General features: G+C 43.4%; 2 protein-coding genes across 4 annotated transcripts; one reads left to right on the top strand and one right to left on the bottom strand.

The window, feature by feature from the left end:
* The first annotated feature begins 129 nt into the window (after window positions 1-129).
* LOC110975272 (biogenesis of lysosome-related organelles complex 1 subunit 5-like) lies at window positions 130-10,548 on the top strand. The gene is made up of 5 exons (XM_022227613.2): window positions 130-294; window positions 2,452-2,534; window positions 2,742-2,871; window positions 3,009-3,067; window positions 4,769-10,548. Exons 1-5 carry the CDS (start codon window positions 273-275, stop codon window positions 4,934-4,936), a joined length of 462 nt encoding a protein of 153 aa, XP_022083305.2. The 5' UTR covers window positions 130-272; the 3' UTR covers window positions 4,937-10,548.
* On the bottom strand, window positions 10,427-14,534 carry LOC110975270 (uncharacterized). 3 transcript variants are annotated; one of them, XM_087132554.1, is made up of 2 exons: window positions 14,397-14,534; window positions 10,427-13,841 (listed from the first exon to the last, which is right to left on the bottom strand). In XM_087132554.1, exon 2 carries the CDS (start codon window positions 13,749-13,751, stop codon window positions 13,143-13,145), a length of 609 nt encoding a protein of 202 aa, XP_086988680.1. In that variant the 5' UTR covers window positions 13,752-13,841; window positions 14,397-14,534; the 3' UTR covers window positions 10,427-13,142. The 3 variants fall into 3 exon arrangements, with proteins under 3 accessions (XP_086988680.1, XP_022083301.1, XP_086988679.1); XM_022227609.2 differs by having other exon boundaries at window positions 14,358-14,534; XM_087132553.1 differs by lacking the exon at window positions 14,397-14,534 and adding an exon at window positions 14,315-14,338.
* Window positions 14,535-16,368: the final 1,834 nt, after the last annotated feature.

Raw genomic sequence — 16,368 nt, forward strand, 5'->3', positions numbered from 1 at the left:
AGATATGTATGCTTACGGAGCTGCTTAACCAGTCCGCAGAGGCGCAGCCAGTTGATTTGAACATGACATAGGCATACTTCCGCGTTGGTGACCTTTAACCTTTCGTTTGATGAAACCGTAGATCTCCAACCTGGCCTTCATATGCATCATGATCTCGACCTAACGAAATAAGGGAGTTAATGGTAATTAGGGAGCCTGACTAAGTAAACTTGCATGTGAATTGGTAGCAGAAACTAAGTGTGAGTCAGTGAAATCCTATATCCTGATGAGGTATGGTTGAGAATGTAATAAAAGGTATGTAATCATCACTTTCAAACATGTCAGATGAATATGCGTAGGCCTTCAGCTGTATGCTTTACTTTTGGCTGACTTGACGTCGTTTGTTTGAAGAGGTTGCGTAGCCCATTAAACGGACACGCGTGTAGGCCTGTACATAACACTAAAGGGTGCACCACTAAAAACAAATTCCCATAGACAGCAGTGATAAATCCCCATACTTCACAAATATTTTAAAAATACTCACAACTCTCACAGGTGTTCAGGCTGCACAGAAAAATGATGTTCCACATGTCTTCTTTCATTTTCCTTTCAATTTTCGGGGGGTTGACCAATGAATTTTTGAGAAATTTTCACCGGAAGCAGACCACCCCTAAAATGCAGAAAATGTCCCTGTCCAGAAAAGCAGCCATTTTGAAAAACCCTCCGTCGGCAAAATGGCTCAAATATTACCACTTTCAAACCCGATTGCATCCAAATTGCTCAGAATTGGAAGCCCCGAGTCCGGCCCAGAGGTCCAGTCTCATATTTCTTCAATTCCTCACTTCCATGGCTCTCAGGACCCTCTAATATAGAATATTTTGAGTGTATAACTTTTATTAATGAGCTCGGCGGACATATTTCTGGCCGAAATACGAAGATGCACCCTACAGCGTGTTGTCATGAATGATGAAGCGCAGATGTATAGCGCCACCTACCGGTTGCTGGGAATCGCATGTACATGTAGGGGCGTGGCAAAAAGTTAAATTTAAAATTGTTGTTTTTCTTTCACAGACTGGGCCCGCATGTACATGTACCCTAATGCACTAACGTAGTCATGATCGACATGCCATCTGTTGACAGTGTTGTTGACCATTTTACTTAGGCCCATCTGTACTTTACGGTGGCTGATCTTCGCCAGGAACACACGTTTTTTAGTTTAGGGCGTTATAACGCCCTAATACGGCATTATAACGCCCTATTACGGCATTATAACCCCCTAATACGGCATTATTATGCCCTATTACGCCATTATAACGCCCTAATACGGCATTATAACCCCCTAATACGGCATTATTATGCCCTATTACGCCATTATAACGCCCTAATACGGCATTATAACGCCCTAATATGGCATTATAACCCCTATTTTCAGGCAAAAAAATGTCCTATTATGGCGTTATAACACCCAATTTGAAGGTGTAATAACGCCCTGTTATGGCGTTATAATGACCCTATTATGATGTAATAACGTTCTACGGCGTCCATGCAATAGCACACCTGGCTCCGCTTATGTGCATAATATTTGCAGTTACTGTGGCGATCCTTGGATGGTTCGAATCTTGCAAGGCATGTGATAAAAGCTCCTTTGTCTGCAAGTAGTCCCGACATGCCCGATGCTCAGTAATAACATGGATATAAAGTTATAACGCGTTGTAACGCTAAGTTGGATGTCTACAGTGGAAGTGTGGAACTGATGTATTTTCTGCAAGCACATTGCCCGAGGACATTCATATTTACTTACTCTAGATCAAGCATCAATTTATATAATTCTGGACATAAGGAATATGTCAACAAAATTACCATTGTTGTCAGATAAAAGTTGGAAAAATGTTGAAAAAAGTTCGCTGTGGCACGATGACTTGGTACCCCTGCCTAGATCTCACATGTAGTTGCAGTGTGCACTATTTGAGCCATTTTGCCGAGGGAGGGTTTTTCAAAATGGCTACTTTTCTGGACAGGGACATTTTCTGCATTTTAGGGGTGGTCTGCTTCTGGTGAAAATTTCTCAAAAATTCATTGTACATGAAGACATCGTCCAACCTGGGCTTGAGTTACTCAAGCTTTGGTTACCCTCAGAGATCAGTGTTGAGTACAAATGCTCCATCTGCACGACTGTGTGATCACATTGTGCTGTACTAGTCAATACTGTATGAAGTCTTCAACTTAACTTCCTTTTTTAAAAAAAATCTTTCACAGCCACGAATCAGAAAGAAAAGGTGATTACTGATGACCAAATTATCGGCAAATTGTACAATAAGATTGGAAGATTACTCAAAGATCGAGCAATTGTACCGATCAACTGATCAGACCAACACAAGCATTGTTCACTATGTTAATTTGGACTTGCACCATCAAGTTTGGATTTAACCGGAGGCAAGCATGTTAAAAATCACAGATGCTTCACTTTTTCAGATCTGGGTGAGATCCATGCCCGGCTGCTGGACCACAAACCGGTCATCCAGGGAGAAATCCGATTCTTCATCAAGGAATTTGAGGTGAACAAAATTTGTTTCTGTCTACATGTACGTGTGTAGCACAAGTGAGTTAACAACCAAAGCACCATGCCAACTCTGTTACCTGCAACTGGCTTCCTGCTCATTTTGGCCTAACACAAAGAGATCATTCTATTAGGGTTTTTCTTCAACTTTCTGTTCATTTACTGTTTCTTTAACCCATTTTTAATGCGACATTTACAAACACAGGGCAAGCGGAATGACAGAGAGCAGAAGCGCTTGGAGCGCATCGCCACTCAGATGAAAGACTTGAACGAGAAGATCTTCCCAGGGTGCAGCAGTCTGATGGACAAGCATTGCCAAGAGGCACTGGAACAATGTAAGGCAATTCTCCAAATCCGAGGTTTTGTCTTGGCTTTATATCAGACTCAAAAGCTATTTTTCTAGCCGTTTCTTGGCAGCAAGCCAGTCCTTGATCTAATTGAAGCCAGTACCATGTACGACCTTTCTTTGCAGTGGAAGTTACTAATATGATGTGCAGAAGGCTTCAAAAGCAAGAAGAAGATAGGCTGGAGGTAAGGCTAGAGATATTCAAAGCCATGAGAAAAGCAAGACAAGAGTGTGGCACTTGTGCCCATCACAAGTCCATTACCAGCAGGGGCGTAGCGACGGGTAGCACCCACCGAATAATAAATTCCATTAGGCAAATAGAGCTTCAGTCGGCAAATGAATCCAAAATTGGTACAAGTGTACATAAACGATATACATTCTGTTTGCCGTCGGCATTGCCCCGAAGTATGAAATGAATGTTCCAGATTTCCATTTTACACAACACGAGATTGTCGAGCAAATTTAAGTTGGCAAATTGACTCTAGCATAAACCACCACCCCCAAAAAAATGCCTTCACCACACCCCCGATTAAGTCCATCGTAAGTCATTCAGATGTCATCAACTCTTTAGCCAAGTCACAAGCTATTCAAGTGAACTTTAACAACAACCCTTCCTTTGTCATCGTTCACCCTGTGTTACTTATGACTGACTAGCCTTGTGAAAGAATTTGTGACTGGATTTTTGGGAGTTGTGAGGACCCTGAAAACAAATGAGATCCATCTCAGGTCATGGGAAAATTTTGATAGAAATGCTGTACGTATCTCGAAGGGGTGTTCACTCTATGAAATAATGTTAAAATGGAGCTTTTAGGAAAAGAGAACTGTAAAAATTCAGTGGTAGGTTGAGTGATGTAGCCAGGACTTTCACCTTGTTGGGAGGCAAGTAGGAGTAAATTCAGTGGTAGGTTGAGTGATGTAGCCAGGACTTTCACCTTGGTGGGAGGCAAGTAGGAGTAAATTCAGTGGTAGGTTGAGTGATGTAGCCAGGACTTTCACCTTGGTGGGAGGCAAGTAGGAGTAAATTCAGTGGTAGGTTGAGTGATGTAGCCAGGACTTTCACCTTGGTGGGAGGCAAGTAGGAGTAAATTCAGTGGTAGGTTGAGTGATGTAGCCAGGACTTTCACCTTGGTGGGAGGCAAGTAGGAGTAAATTCAGTGGTAGGTTGAGTGATGTAGCCAGGACTTTCACCTTGGTGGGAGGCAAGTAGGAGTAAATTCAGTGGTAGGTTGAGTGATGTAGCCAGGACTTTCACCTTGGTGGGAGGCAAGTAGGAGTAAATTCAGTGGTAGGTTGAGTGATGTAGCCAGGACTTTCACCTTGGTGGGAGGCAAGTAGGAGTAAATTCAGTGGTAGGTTGAGTGATGTAGCCAGGACTTTCACCTTGGTGGGAGGCAAGTAGGAGTAAATTCAGTGGTAGGTTGAGTGATGTAGCCAGGACTTTCACCTTGGTGGGAGGCAAGTAGGAGTAAATTCAGTGGTAGGTTGAGTGATGTAGCCAGGACTTTCACCTTGGTGGGAGGCAAGTAGGAGTAAATTCAGTGGTAGGTTGAGTGATGTAGCCAGGACTTTCACCTTGGTGGGAGGCAAGTAGGAGTAAATTCAGTGGTAGGTTGAGTGATGTAGCCAGGACTTTCACCTTGGTGGGAGGCAAGTAGGAGTATGGTTGTTGGGGGGAGGGAGAGAATTTCTGGTTTATCTCAATATTTCGAACATTTTCTTCAATTCTCCAAATTGTTTATTGCGAGGAGGGGGGGGCAAATGGAGAGACGTTTTTAAATACATGGGGGGAGGGCTCCCTCTGTCAACTACACCGTCAAAACTCATGGTTTTTGCGTCGAGTATCTAGGTGCCCCTAATCTTTACATTTTCTTGTCTTTCCCTGTCAGAGTAAGCCTTTGGAGAAGGAACGGGCAAAACGGGAGGATGATTGGAAGGTGTTCCTAGAGAGGCTGAACGAGCAGCGAGACGCCTTGGACTCAGAGCACCAGCGGAAGATTGATGAGATTGAGGCACACTACAACAAACTCAAGCAGACGCTGAACACACAGTCCTGAGCGAAGCAGCAGTATCACCAAAGTTAAGGGGCGACTTCCCCCTGAAAAAGGAAACAAAATTGAGACAGAACTTCTGTTGAGTCTTGCTGAAAGGAGCAGTTTTACTTGACAGAAAACAGAGAGCTGTGAATGACAGCATTAATGAGAGATTCTAGTTGCTGAGGAACATTGTGGCAGTACTTCACACACTCAGTGTGCAGGCATCATTGTAAATATTTTTCAAAGATTTTCCTGTTTGTCCAAGGGACCTTTCAGCTGAAAGATAATTACAGCTTCACAACACAAACTTCTGTTTTGCAAGTGCAGCCTCAGTACTGATCCAATATGGCAGTTCGTTTTAGGAAATGGGAAACACATATGCCCTTGGCATGGTAAGGATTTAAAGAGAGGCTGCACTTGCAAGCATTGGCGACCTGAATGGACTCTGGTGCAAACTTAACAACCCTCATGTCCATATTCATATGACGTAAAGAGTCTTTGGTTGTATCCTATACTTGGCTGTAGAAATAAAAATACATATACATGTACAGACAGCACTGTAGGCAGTTGCGGCAGCCCCCCCCATAGTCTCGTGTGAAATATCAAGCCACTGGCAAGTACTCTGGACATAACCTTTGTGTTGCACATTCTTTCATTCCAGTATGGTGACTCTAAGCAAAGACTACGCATTTACTAACGCGTACAGGCGACAAAATAAAAATCCAAGGAATTACAAGGAATCATGGTAGTTTAAAGGTACATGTACAGTCCGCGATTTGTCACTTCTGCATTATGTTGCTTTGAGGGAACAAAATGACTCAAAATCTAGAGAAGGGCACCTGAGAACAAACCTGATGAAGTTTTAGCTCCGAACGAATACTGTTTTTTATGAGAGAAACAATATTGTGGGATTTCAATTTAAGATCAAAACTTGCAGGGTCATGTTTTGGATTACACCTGAATTCAGTGTCTGGGACAGTGGGGCACATTCTCATGTTCAGTCAAAGGCAGCTGTTCAATTTCACACAGTGAACTGTCAGATTATAGCACATGCATATGTGTCAACACTTGCACACGCTTATGCTACCCTGTTAGAATGCCACTTTAAGATGTTGGGTCCGACTGAGTGTCATTCTCACGGGAGAGTGTTGACCACAGCATACCCCTCTCGAAGCCTCTCGAAAAGGGCCGGAGGGGAAAAACCATCTGCCCAATTATCATCTGTATGTTTTCAGTTTTTCCATGGTTTTTACCTTTTCCAACTGACCATGTTTTCTTGACCACGATATCGGGAGCCAACCTGTAACACAAAAAATGGAGGCACTGCCCGGATTCTGCTCACTTTGAATTTATTCCCTTTTTCAGTTGTTCCCTCCTTTTCCTATTTTTCAGCCAATTGTTGAGTGACTGCAGAAGGAAATTAATAATCCCCCTAACAGAAGCACTTTTTTTTGTTCTAAAACACTGACTTTTGATTGTTATTACCCTGAATGTGTTGAATTTTCATGTCCGATATTACCTTGAGCTGTCATTTTATACTGATTGAATTGTGTCTTGTGAGTCATTGTTGTTGCTTTTGCCTTTCGCATTATTACCGGACATTTTATTCTGTTATGGGTGTGCTTCCCCCGTTTCATGTTTTTATCTTATCGAGTTAGTATTACAAAATTGTTGCAAACCTGTACCAACTGACCACAATGGAACATTAGGAGGCCCTTAATGAATTTTTATCCGGTAATGGGAAAACCCTGGATGACCTTAAGTCCCTCAGGTTAGATCCCGATGACGACACCAAGCATGAGCGTGCCAGCATCAAGCCTGTCGTACATGTTTTTGATAAGGGGTCCAACCAGTCTTACCGCTGCATGAGACTGTTCTCCAGAAATTCGCCCGTCCCAGCTGGTGAAGACTGACAACCCCAACCTCTGAAGGACAAGAGCATCGCGGTAGCGAGAAGAAGAGCAGAACAACCGAATCCCTTGTCCCACCCAAGCTACACATTGTCTGGGCTGTCAGCAGCGATAGCTCAGCACAGGAGTATTTAACCTGTCTCTCCCGCGTGTATGGATCAGCAGCAGATAATAACAAGCTTCTCACCAACTCCAGGTGCATACTGCCAGCTTCATCCCCTATCGCAGCCTACAGTGGTAGGTGCTGCAGGACAGCCAGTGCTGTACAAGGATTACGTCGAGATTAGCCTCAAATTTCCGGTTGACTCGCCGGAAGTGAGCAGTAGGCTACGACTCTCGCCCTTGTATGCCCTGACCGCCGGGGGGTGACAACTCTCCCCTGATTGTTGGCACCAACACCAGCGTGGTACGTGGTTTGTTACAGGCTTGTAAACAGAAAGGTGGGCGAAATTTCCTGGACAAACTCTCCGTTAATTCTGCTTGGCAGCGAATCTACAAAGACTGTGCTGTGAGTTCCTCAGCTGTTTTAGGTCCCATCACAATGATGAGGGCCATCTCCATCAAGCCTGATGAGACAGTTCAAGTTACCGGACTGGTGAATAATCGAAGCAGAGCCAAGCGAGAAGTTCTCATTCAGAAGCTGAGTTTGCCCACCTCCCCAATGCCATAACGATGAGCAACAGCTTTCACTACCCGCTAGGCAAAAAGCTAAGATGAAAGTCACACTCGGCAATGTCTCCTGCGACATGGTTGTGGTCCCTGCAAGATGCGAGCTTGCATCTGTATCTGAAATTGCTGGGGAATTGCCTTTTACATCAGATGGGTTCCCACCTATGTCAACTGACCACCTTGGCGGTGAGAGTATTGAATCCCAGTTTGACTTTACTGATTTTCCCCTCCCAGAAGCAGAGGCCAAGCGAATCAAACGGTTACTTTGTGTCTGTTCCAGTGTTTTCTCCAGAGATGATCTAGACATCGGCTGCACCACCTCCGTCAAACACAAGATTCACCGGACAGATGAGACACCTTTCTGTGAGAACTGTCGGCAAATCCCTCCTGCCGATTATGCCGACGCCCGACAACATCTGAGGGATCTGCAGAGCAAAGGTATCACTCACGACTCAGTCAGCCAGTTTGCTTCTCCAGTAGTACTCTTCTGTAAGAAGAAGGATGACCTCCACCTCTGCATTGATTACCGCAAGCTTAATAGCCAGACTGTCAGAGACCAGTACAACATACCAAAGGTAGAGGACATCCTTCATTCCGTGAATGGAGCATCCTGGTTTTCCTGTCTTGATCTGAAAGCCGGTTATTACCAGATAGAATTGGCGGAGGAAGACAAGCACAAGACAGCTTTCTGGTGCCCCCTCTGAGGGCGTCAGCACTGATCCGTGCAAGATTGAGGCTGTTAAGTCTTGGCCGCTTCCTAATAAAGCCAGAGCATTGAAGTCCTTTCTCAGCTTTGCTGGATATTACTGTCGATTTGTTGAAGGGTATTCATCCATTGCCAAGTCGCTCAATGAACTAGCCATTTTCTCCATAATTCCCCTTTTTACTTGTGTTGAAATGACTATTCTTGCAGTTAATCACATATCTGTCCTCGTGTTTAATTTGACAAATGTACATTGCAGGTTGGAAATAAGCGGGGAGATAAAATGATGACATAGTGAGGGCGCTATTTATCCTAGTCACACGTCAACGAAACACAATGTACCAGTATGATATGCATGCTTCCTGATCTACAGCTGCAGCTAGGTGAAATAGAAGCCGTGCAAGCCGAAGTCCGGGTGACCAAGTAAGGCGTAAACTGAATAGCTTAATTAAAAATATATGGGGCCAGTCGAGTAGCGTCTGACTTGGGTTGGGAGCAAGTCAATTTTTGCAAGTCCAAGTCAAGTCACAAGTCAAAGCTGGTATTTACAAGTCAAGTCACAAGTCACAAAAATAGTGACTCGAGTCTAACTCAAGTCCAAGTCACATGACTTAGCATCTCTGGAAATGGACAGTATGAGCGTTTCAACCAGACATTGCTCAGCATGCTCAGCACCCTGGAGGATGAGGAGAACCGGAAGTGGTGACTCCATGTCGGCCCGCTAGTGCATGCCTATAATAGCACAAAACATTCATCCACTGGTGTATCGCCCTACTTTCTGATGTTTGGGCGTGAGCTACGACTACCCGTTGATATTCAGTTTGGATTGCCTGCCCAGGGTGGAGGTGCAAACCACAGCAAGTATGCTGCAGCCCTGAAGGAGAGGTTATGCAGAGCACATGAGCTTGCATCTGCAGCTATGGAGAAAACTGCCCTGAAGTACAAGGCTCTTAAACGAGTTCATGACCATGCAACTGAAGCGGGTGACCATGTGTTGGTTAAGAATGTTGGCCTAAAAGGTCCACACAAACTTGCCAATCGCTGGAGAAAGACAGTCTACTGTGTCCGGCGATAAGTAAGTCCAGATATGCCAGTCTATGTTGTTGAACCCATCAATGGAAGTGGCCCAACCAAGACTCTCCATCGTAACATGCTTCTACCATGTGACCAGCGCAGCGAGAAGAGTCGGCCACAACCAAGACCTCGTTTCAAATGCCCTGTTCGATGCCCCCCTAGCCATGCCTGCTGCAGATGGCATGGCTGATGCGCTGGACTCCGATTCATCGGATGACAACATTTATGATGTTCTCTATCCTGGGCCCATGCCTGCTCCAAGGATGTCAGTTGCCCTCAACCCGAATGCTCCAGTGTTTACATGTCGTGGATGCCATGGTTAAGAAGGGAGAATGCTGGACCCTGTTAGAATGCCACTTTAAGATGTTTGGTCTAAGTGTCATTCCCACGGAAGAGTGTTGACCACAGCACACCCCTCTCCAAGAAGGCCGGACGGGAGAGACCATCTGCCCAGTTAGTCATCTATATGTTTTCACTTTTCCAATGGTTTTTCCTTTTTCCAACAGACCACATGTTTTCTTGACCATGATATCAAGAGCCAACCGGTGACACAATAATGGTAATTTTCAAAAAATCCATCTTTAGACGCATCATTGGAAATGGCCTTTCTTTGTTTCCTTCAAAGTGACAGCTTGCTGGAAAGAATAATTTCACAGGGCCATCTCTTAACGTAAGTATGCCTTGCAACAATAATTTCATCGGTTGGTTTTTAGTTAACTGCAAATGATGGTCAAAAGATGCTTGAAAAATCCGAACACATTCAACCACTGATTTCAGCAAATCAGTTCCATGTGTGGATGTTACTTTGTGTAACTTTACATGTACATTGAAATTTCGTTAAAGTACTACTCGTTTAGTAACTGTGTACCAGTGTAATGCCACAGATCAAAATAATTATTTTGAATTGCCTTTTCACATCATTATGACCATTTACATGTACATTGTATGTGCAATATTGACAATGCACTCAGTGTTTGTCTAGGCTTTGAAATTATTCCCGCTTACGGCGTGTAGGTACAACCATCTCATTCTGTTTTCAAATTAATTTATTTTACAGCCAATATTTTCATTAAATGAATGCCCTTCATCAAGTCTTTAGGAATGATTTTGACACCAATTTTCCAAAGTTATGCAAATAAACTATAAAGTTTACACTTTTGGGTTCAAAACTTATACCAGTTAATTTATTCAGCTTCTCATGTCTATTTGTATAATTGTGTATGATAAATTGATTAACGTAATTAAATGAATGGAAGGCCAAGTAATCAACAAGTTAATTCTGTTAGTGTGTGTGAGTGATCTTTGGGGGATGAGACAGTTCTTGATGGAAACTGTCATTTTTCTGATTTCAAAATGAGCATCATAGAGGGACGAAAGCGGATGAACAAATGGTCCACAATGCATTTGTACATTCATCTGACTGTGAGGCCAAAAAACAACACCACTCAGGGAATATTTAAATCTGATACTTAAGGATAGTCATAAATTTGTTTTGATACATATTTTTAGGGACCACACAATACGCTATCCACCTGCCCAAACTTGTTCAAAGCTCAAATTCCAAAGGGCCTATTTATTATCCCCATGGCTGAAGATAAGTTCATCTAAAAACAGGTGTTTGGGTTCAAATCAAGAAACAAAGTTCATTATGTAAACAACTTAGGGATTGTTTGGAAATACAAATGTCCCACTGGTCCAATGTAGAGCACATTTTCCAGTTGCTTAAAAATTTCAGCATGTACATAGCACAGGCATTGATGTGTAGTTTGTTCGCACATCTGCAATGAACATACATGATACACCTTGAGGTACATTTAACAAGGGAGGTATTGTTACTACCGGTAAATGTTACTTATCTCTACCCATAGACCACTGCATTACATTATCATTACATTAAGTCAATTTTAAAACTATTTGTGCACATTTACAGAGGTCTGACAAGTTGCTTTTTTGTCCCATTTCTCATAATCTACATGTACTGTACATGTAGCAAAACCCCTCAGACGGGGACCAAATTTCACAGCACTGCTTACCATCAAGCAAAATTTTTGGCTAACTGTAAAAAAAAAAATTGCTTATTGGTGAGCGTATTTCAAGGTCAGCATTTCACAGTTGCTGCGCTTAGTACAAAAACTGCATGGGCGCGCATGAAGATTTCCACTGTTACGTGACTGACGTCACCAAGTTAACCAAATTTGACCTCCAAGGTTAGCATGCCTTTTGCTGTCCTTGATAGTTAAGGTCTCTATGACATGAGGCAAGCCACTGTTAGCGTAGAATCAGGTGCTCAGCAGTGCTGTGAAATTGTACCCAGTCTTGTTGAAGTCCAGTGCATTTCAGTTAAAAAAGTAAGGGCTGGTTCATACTCGCCGCATTTGTACCCACGCAGCGCATAATGTGAACGCCGCATTTGACGTTCACACTTTCATCTTTTCTCAAGTCTCGGCTGCGTGTGCATATCCGACAAACGTTTAAAAATTTCATTTTGTCCAAATACGCATATTTGGCGCGTACACACTATCAATTATTTTCAGAAACTGCGTGCAAGGGCGCGTATTTTCATTACGCGCTGGGGTTTCCCTCACGCACTGCAGACACCTCAAAATAGACCTTCGCGCTGCGTACACATTGAATACGCAGAGAGTATGAACCGGCCTTAACAAGCATCCATTCGTACTGCAGACCTAAAATACACAATTCAAACACTTCTTCTTGTTGCTATGCAGGTGACATGGAATCCTTGGAAGATTTGTCATTGTTATCACAACAAATACATTGCACAGAAAAGCCAATTCAGACGTTAGTAGTTTACATTAAGCCTTTTCAAAGTAATTCTTGAATCACTCAGATGCAAAAACCTGTCTTTCTGCACATTAATAAGACTCAATTTTTTTTTACCATGATGCACGTAAATGCATGGCAAAGCCCACTGTTAAGAACTAGGACAAGTAAAAAACAAATCATGTTTATCATCCTTACCCACATCCTTGGAAGCCACCTGGATTTATTTTTTTAATTTTATAAGAGGAAAAATGAGGTAAAAATAAAGCAAAGATGTCGTCTAATCCATCTGAAAATATGATAATCGTGAGTCTCATCTTCCAACTTTAGATGCTGTTGGTTACTGCATTTTTCCTGTATCTCAGTCACCCGCAATATCTCATGTCTTTAATATCCTTCACGGTATAGTTGCCAGTTTCCTTATTTCACCCCTTCCTGTGAAAACTAGACTTTACAAAAGGTGGGTGAATTAGGGAACTGGCAACTACAACGTCATGGACATTACAAGTATCATGATGGCAGTGGTGTAGCTAGTATTTTACTGGGGGGGGCGGGGCACCAGCTTTCAGTGGTGTGGTTTTTTTAGGGCAAGTTTTGTTAGCCTTGTTCAATATCCATTCATCTGTTTTTTTCAGTGGGGGCCCCTGGGGGGGGGGACACATGCCCCAGCCACCCCTCCCCTTGACTGCGTCACTGCATGATGGCCCCAACTGAATATTTGACTTGAGCTGCAAATTGCACACAAGTCTATGACTTTGTTTTTTTGAATTCTTGCAAAACCGTGCCACACAAGTAACAAATGCCACTTCCATGATATGGGGTAGGTCCAATTTTCTTTTTCAATGAGTCTTTCTTTCTGTACATGTATTTCTGAACAGTGGAAACAAACTTTGTCGGACATAAAAGAACGGCTGCCATCTTGAGAATGAAGCATCTACATCTCCTTTTCAAATGTCTGGATGCTAAACATGTTGAGCTTTTCGTTTACTTGGCCTTACAACATCTGTGTAGGGTCTCCAATGCTGATGCTCAGCAATTCCTGAGATGTACATCTGAAACCTTCAGGAATATTCCCTGCACCAAATTTCAGTCAACTGGAAGACACTTGCAAGTCTCTCAAATGCCTGGAGACCATTTCAAGTTCCTGATGTTGGGTCCTGACTGCTGAGCTCATCACGACCTGGTCAGGCAATCCAGTCTTGCTTAGATCGTCCACTGACTTGGATCGCGTCAGCAAGTGGACGGTTGGCATCACTTCAGAGTTTGAACTGAGAAAGACTGAGGCCTCCTCTGAATTTGTTTTGTCTGCCTCGCGTTTGTCTTCGGTTGGTCCCGTAGTCCGTCGGACACGGCTGTTTGAGGCATGCTTCGGGATGTGATACGGACGGCTGTACCGCGGCTTCGACCTCTGGTGGCGGGACACTCGCCTGTCGTCTGTCAGGAGATCGGGAACAGAGCCCGACGCCCTCAAACTCCTTGGAGCCTCACCCACATCAACCTCCGTAGACTTCGGCTTAACTGAATAACAGACTGGCCCAAGACAGGTCACATATGTTGGATTCATTTGCAGCACACTGTAACAGGACGAGGTCCGTCGTCGTTGTGCCTGCTCATTGAGGTAGTCTCTACGGCTGTCCGTGACAGCACTCAACATTCCCAGTTCATGCAAGGCTACATCTAAATCCATCTCTGCCTCCATTGCAAACTTTTTATCAAGTGGACTGCATAAACCAGTGAAAACTTCTTACAATACATGTAACTTCATTGATAGATGGTAATCAACATCAATCTGCAAAAAACAAAAAAAAATCACAACTATAAGAGTCTTGCATTGCGCCTCCATGATCCTCCAAATACTACTTTATTTTGCTCATAAAATTCTGCACTGATGTTTTTCCCAAGCTGAGAAGTAAATTAGTGTAAAGTGTAAGTACATGGGTGTACAGTATAGTACAGACAACAATGGCAGACATGACCATGGAGGAAGGATACGAACACGACAGACATGACAGACGCAACCTGTACATGTACAATGAAGGACAAGAGCGAATGGGGTTCAGTAACATTATTACAATCCATACATGTATGATGTAGGATGCTTAAGTCAATTAGTACAGTGCAAGACTCCTGTGATAGACCCAACAACATGTATCCCAACCATCTCCCACTATGTCCTTAAAGTGTAAATAAAGGTGATTTCTAGAGTAAAACGTGAAATTTTTAATTTTACAAAAACAGGGGTAGCTCAGCGCACTGAACTACCTGTACTTCGGTGACATAAAATTTAAAAAAAACCTGTACTGACACGGGATTGGCAATACAACACTTGCCAGCACTGGCTCACACTTTACAAGCGATGGGCATCCACGTCCAGCGACAATTGACGATAATGTAGCCAGGATGGCAGATTCATGTAGAACTTGTTGACACGCCAATCGCGTATGTTGGGACTTGGGTACCCGCGATTGAAGTGCGCCGTGTCGATATGAGATCATTTCGTAGTTGAGGGCGGTCTTTCCAAATATGCGGCAGACAATCTGTCTGGATGATCCGTATCCTATGAAGCTGACAAAGTAGCCCGGGGACTTGAACTAAACATCGCCAACTTGCAGAGAGGAGGATGACACAGCGAGAAGCAGTTACAGTTTTAGAGGTGGAGGAAAATTCCAGAGGAATACCCTGGGTAAAACCAAAACCCAAGGAATCAGGTTTAAGGACCCAATCCACATGTGGACCGAGTTACCAAGCTGCATCATGGGATTCGAACGAACCCGCCGAGGACCTGCAGCCTCAGAGGTGGAAGGCGAAGCCTGAGAGTCATGCCAACCTGTCTCCCTTAGAAATAACATAATGACCACAAGCCACGCACGCATCATGGCCCGTTCCCACTTTTACTTTTATTTAATACCCCTGATCTGAAACAAAAAAGAAGTCCTCCGTGGTTCAGGCCTACTTGCATGTGGCAAAGGATGTATACATGATGTACCCGTATGCTACTCAGAAATGTATTGTTCGTGCCGATGTAAATGTAATGTGATTTTAACTAAACTGAGGATAATAAGTTCATCAAGATGTATGAAACCTCATGTCATCGATATCGTTTCATTAAGTACAAAAGCTTAAATGATCATCCATGTTACTACGTTACCGAGAAACATGCGCTGCTGGATAACATTGATTTCATTATCCCAAAACGCTGAATTCAATTGATAACGCTTTGTGGAGATGCTGATTTCAATGATCTGTGAAATGCAGAGCTCAAACATAACTTATCTTGGAAACATTGAATTAAATCAACGATTATACGGTATTTGGGAAATCCTAAAATCAATGATGATACATCTCCGAAACTTGGAATTCAAATTTTAGACATTGTTTTTGCGGGATAGCTCTCAAAACTGGTGTCATATCAGTACACTTCACACCCAGCTTGGGGCAGATAGGGAGGGTCCCCAAAAAGAAGATGATTTTTAAATCAATCAGAATGAAGATATTAAGTGTCTTAATCAAATGGCAGTGAATTGCTTAGTATGAACAGAGCCATTTTACGGCTCAGAAATCGCTGAGAAGCTGCTTCACATCGTCACCGCATGGTGCGATCAGTTAATGCAACTTAATTGGCGCACCATTAATTGGAGGCCGATCTAGGGGACGGGAGTTGCAACCCCCCCCCCTTCAGCCGCGGACTAAATGGAACTACACTGTACCATTAACATGACGGAATGAATACAAAAAGTCCGGGACGAACTTACCCTGTCCATCCATCCATCTATAGTTAGTTAAACAATTACATGTATCAATTTCCGGTGGATCAAAGATGAGGCCGAACCCGTGAGCGCTAGTGGTCCGTGAACAACAAGCATGGCAAGTGTATACAACCCTGTCGCCCATCAACACCCCTGTTTCCCGAAAGCTAGATCCGCCCCTGACCAGGGACGCTGCTTTCTGGTTTTGCCACCCCCCCTTGGGTCTTTGCCGCGTTGAATTCCATGTTTCCAAGATGCGTTATCTTTGAATTTCAAAGATATATTATCATTAAAATAAATGTCTCGACAAAGCGCAGTCGTTGCAGGGGCGGATCTAGCTTTCAAGGAACGGGGGGAGGGGTTGATGGGCACTGAACTTAAGGAGAGGTCAGAAAAGCATCATGCACCGTTCCCTGCTGAAAAAATTAACTATAGATGGATAGATGGACGGCGCAATCCTTGTCCAGGATTATTTTTTTTTTACTCATTTCCCGTCATTTCACTGGTAGTTTCAAGTTACTGGACTTTTGCACACATTTTGCACTCAACGGAGGTTACCAAATTTCGGTA

This window comes from Acanthaster planci, linkage group LG02 (assembly GCF_054643075.1).
Source record: "Acanthaster planci isolate LZ-2023a linkage group LG02, COTS_SCS, whole genome shotgun sequence".
Lineage (NCBI taxonomy): Eukaryota > Metazoa > Echinodermata > Asteroidea > Valvatida > Acanthasteridae > Acanthaster > Acanthaster planci.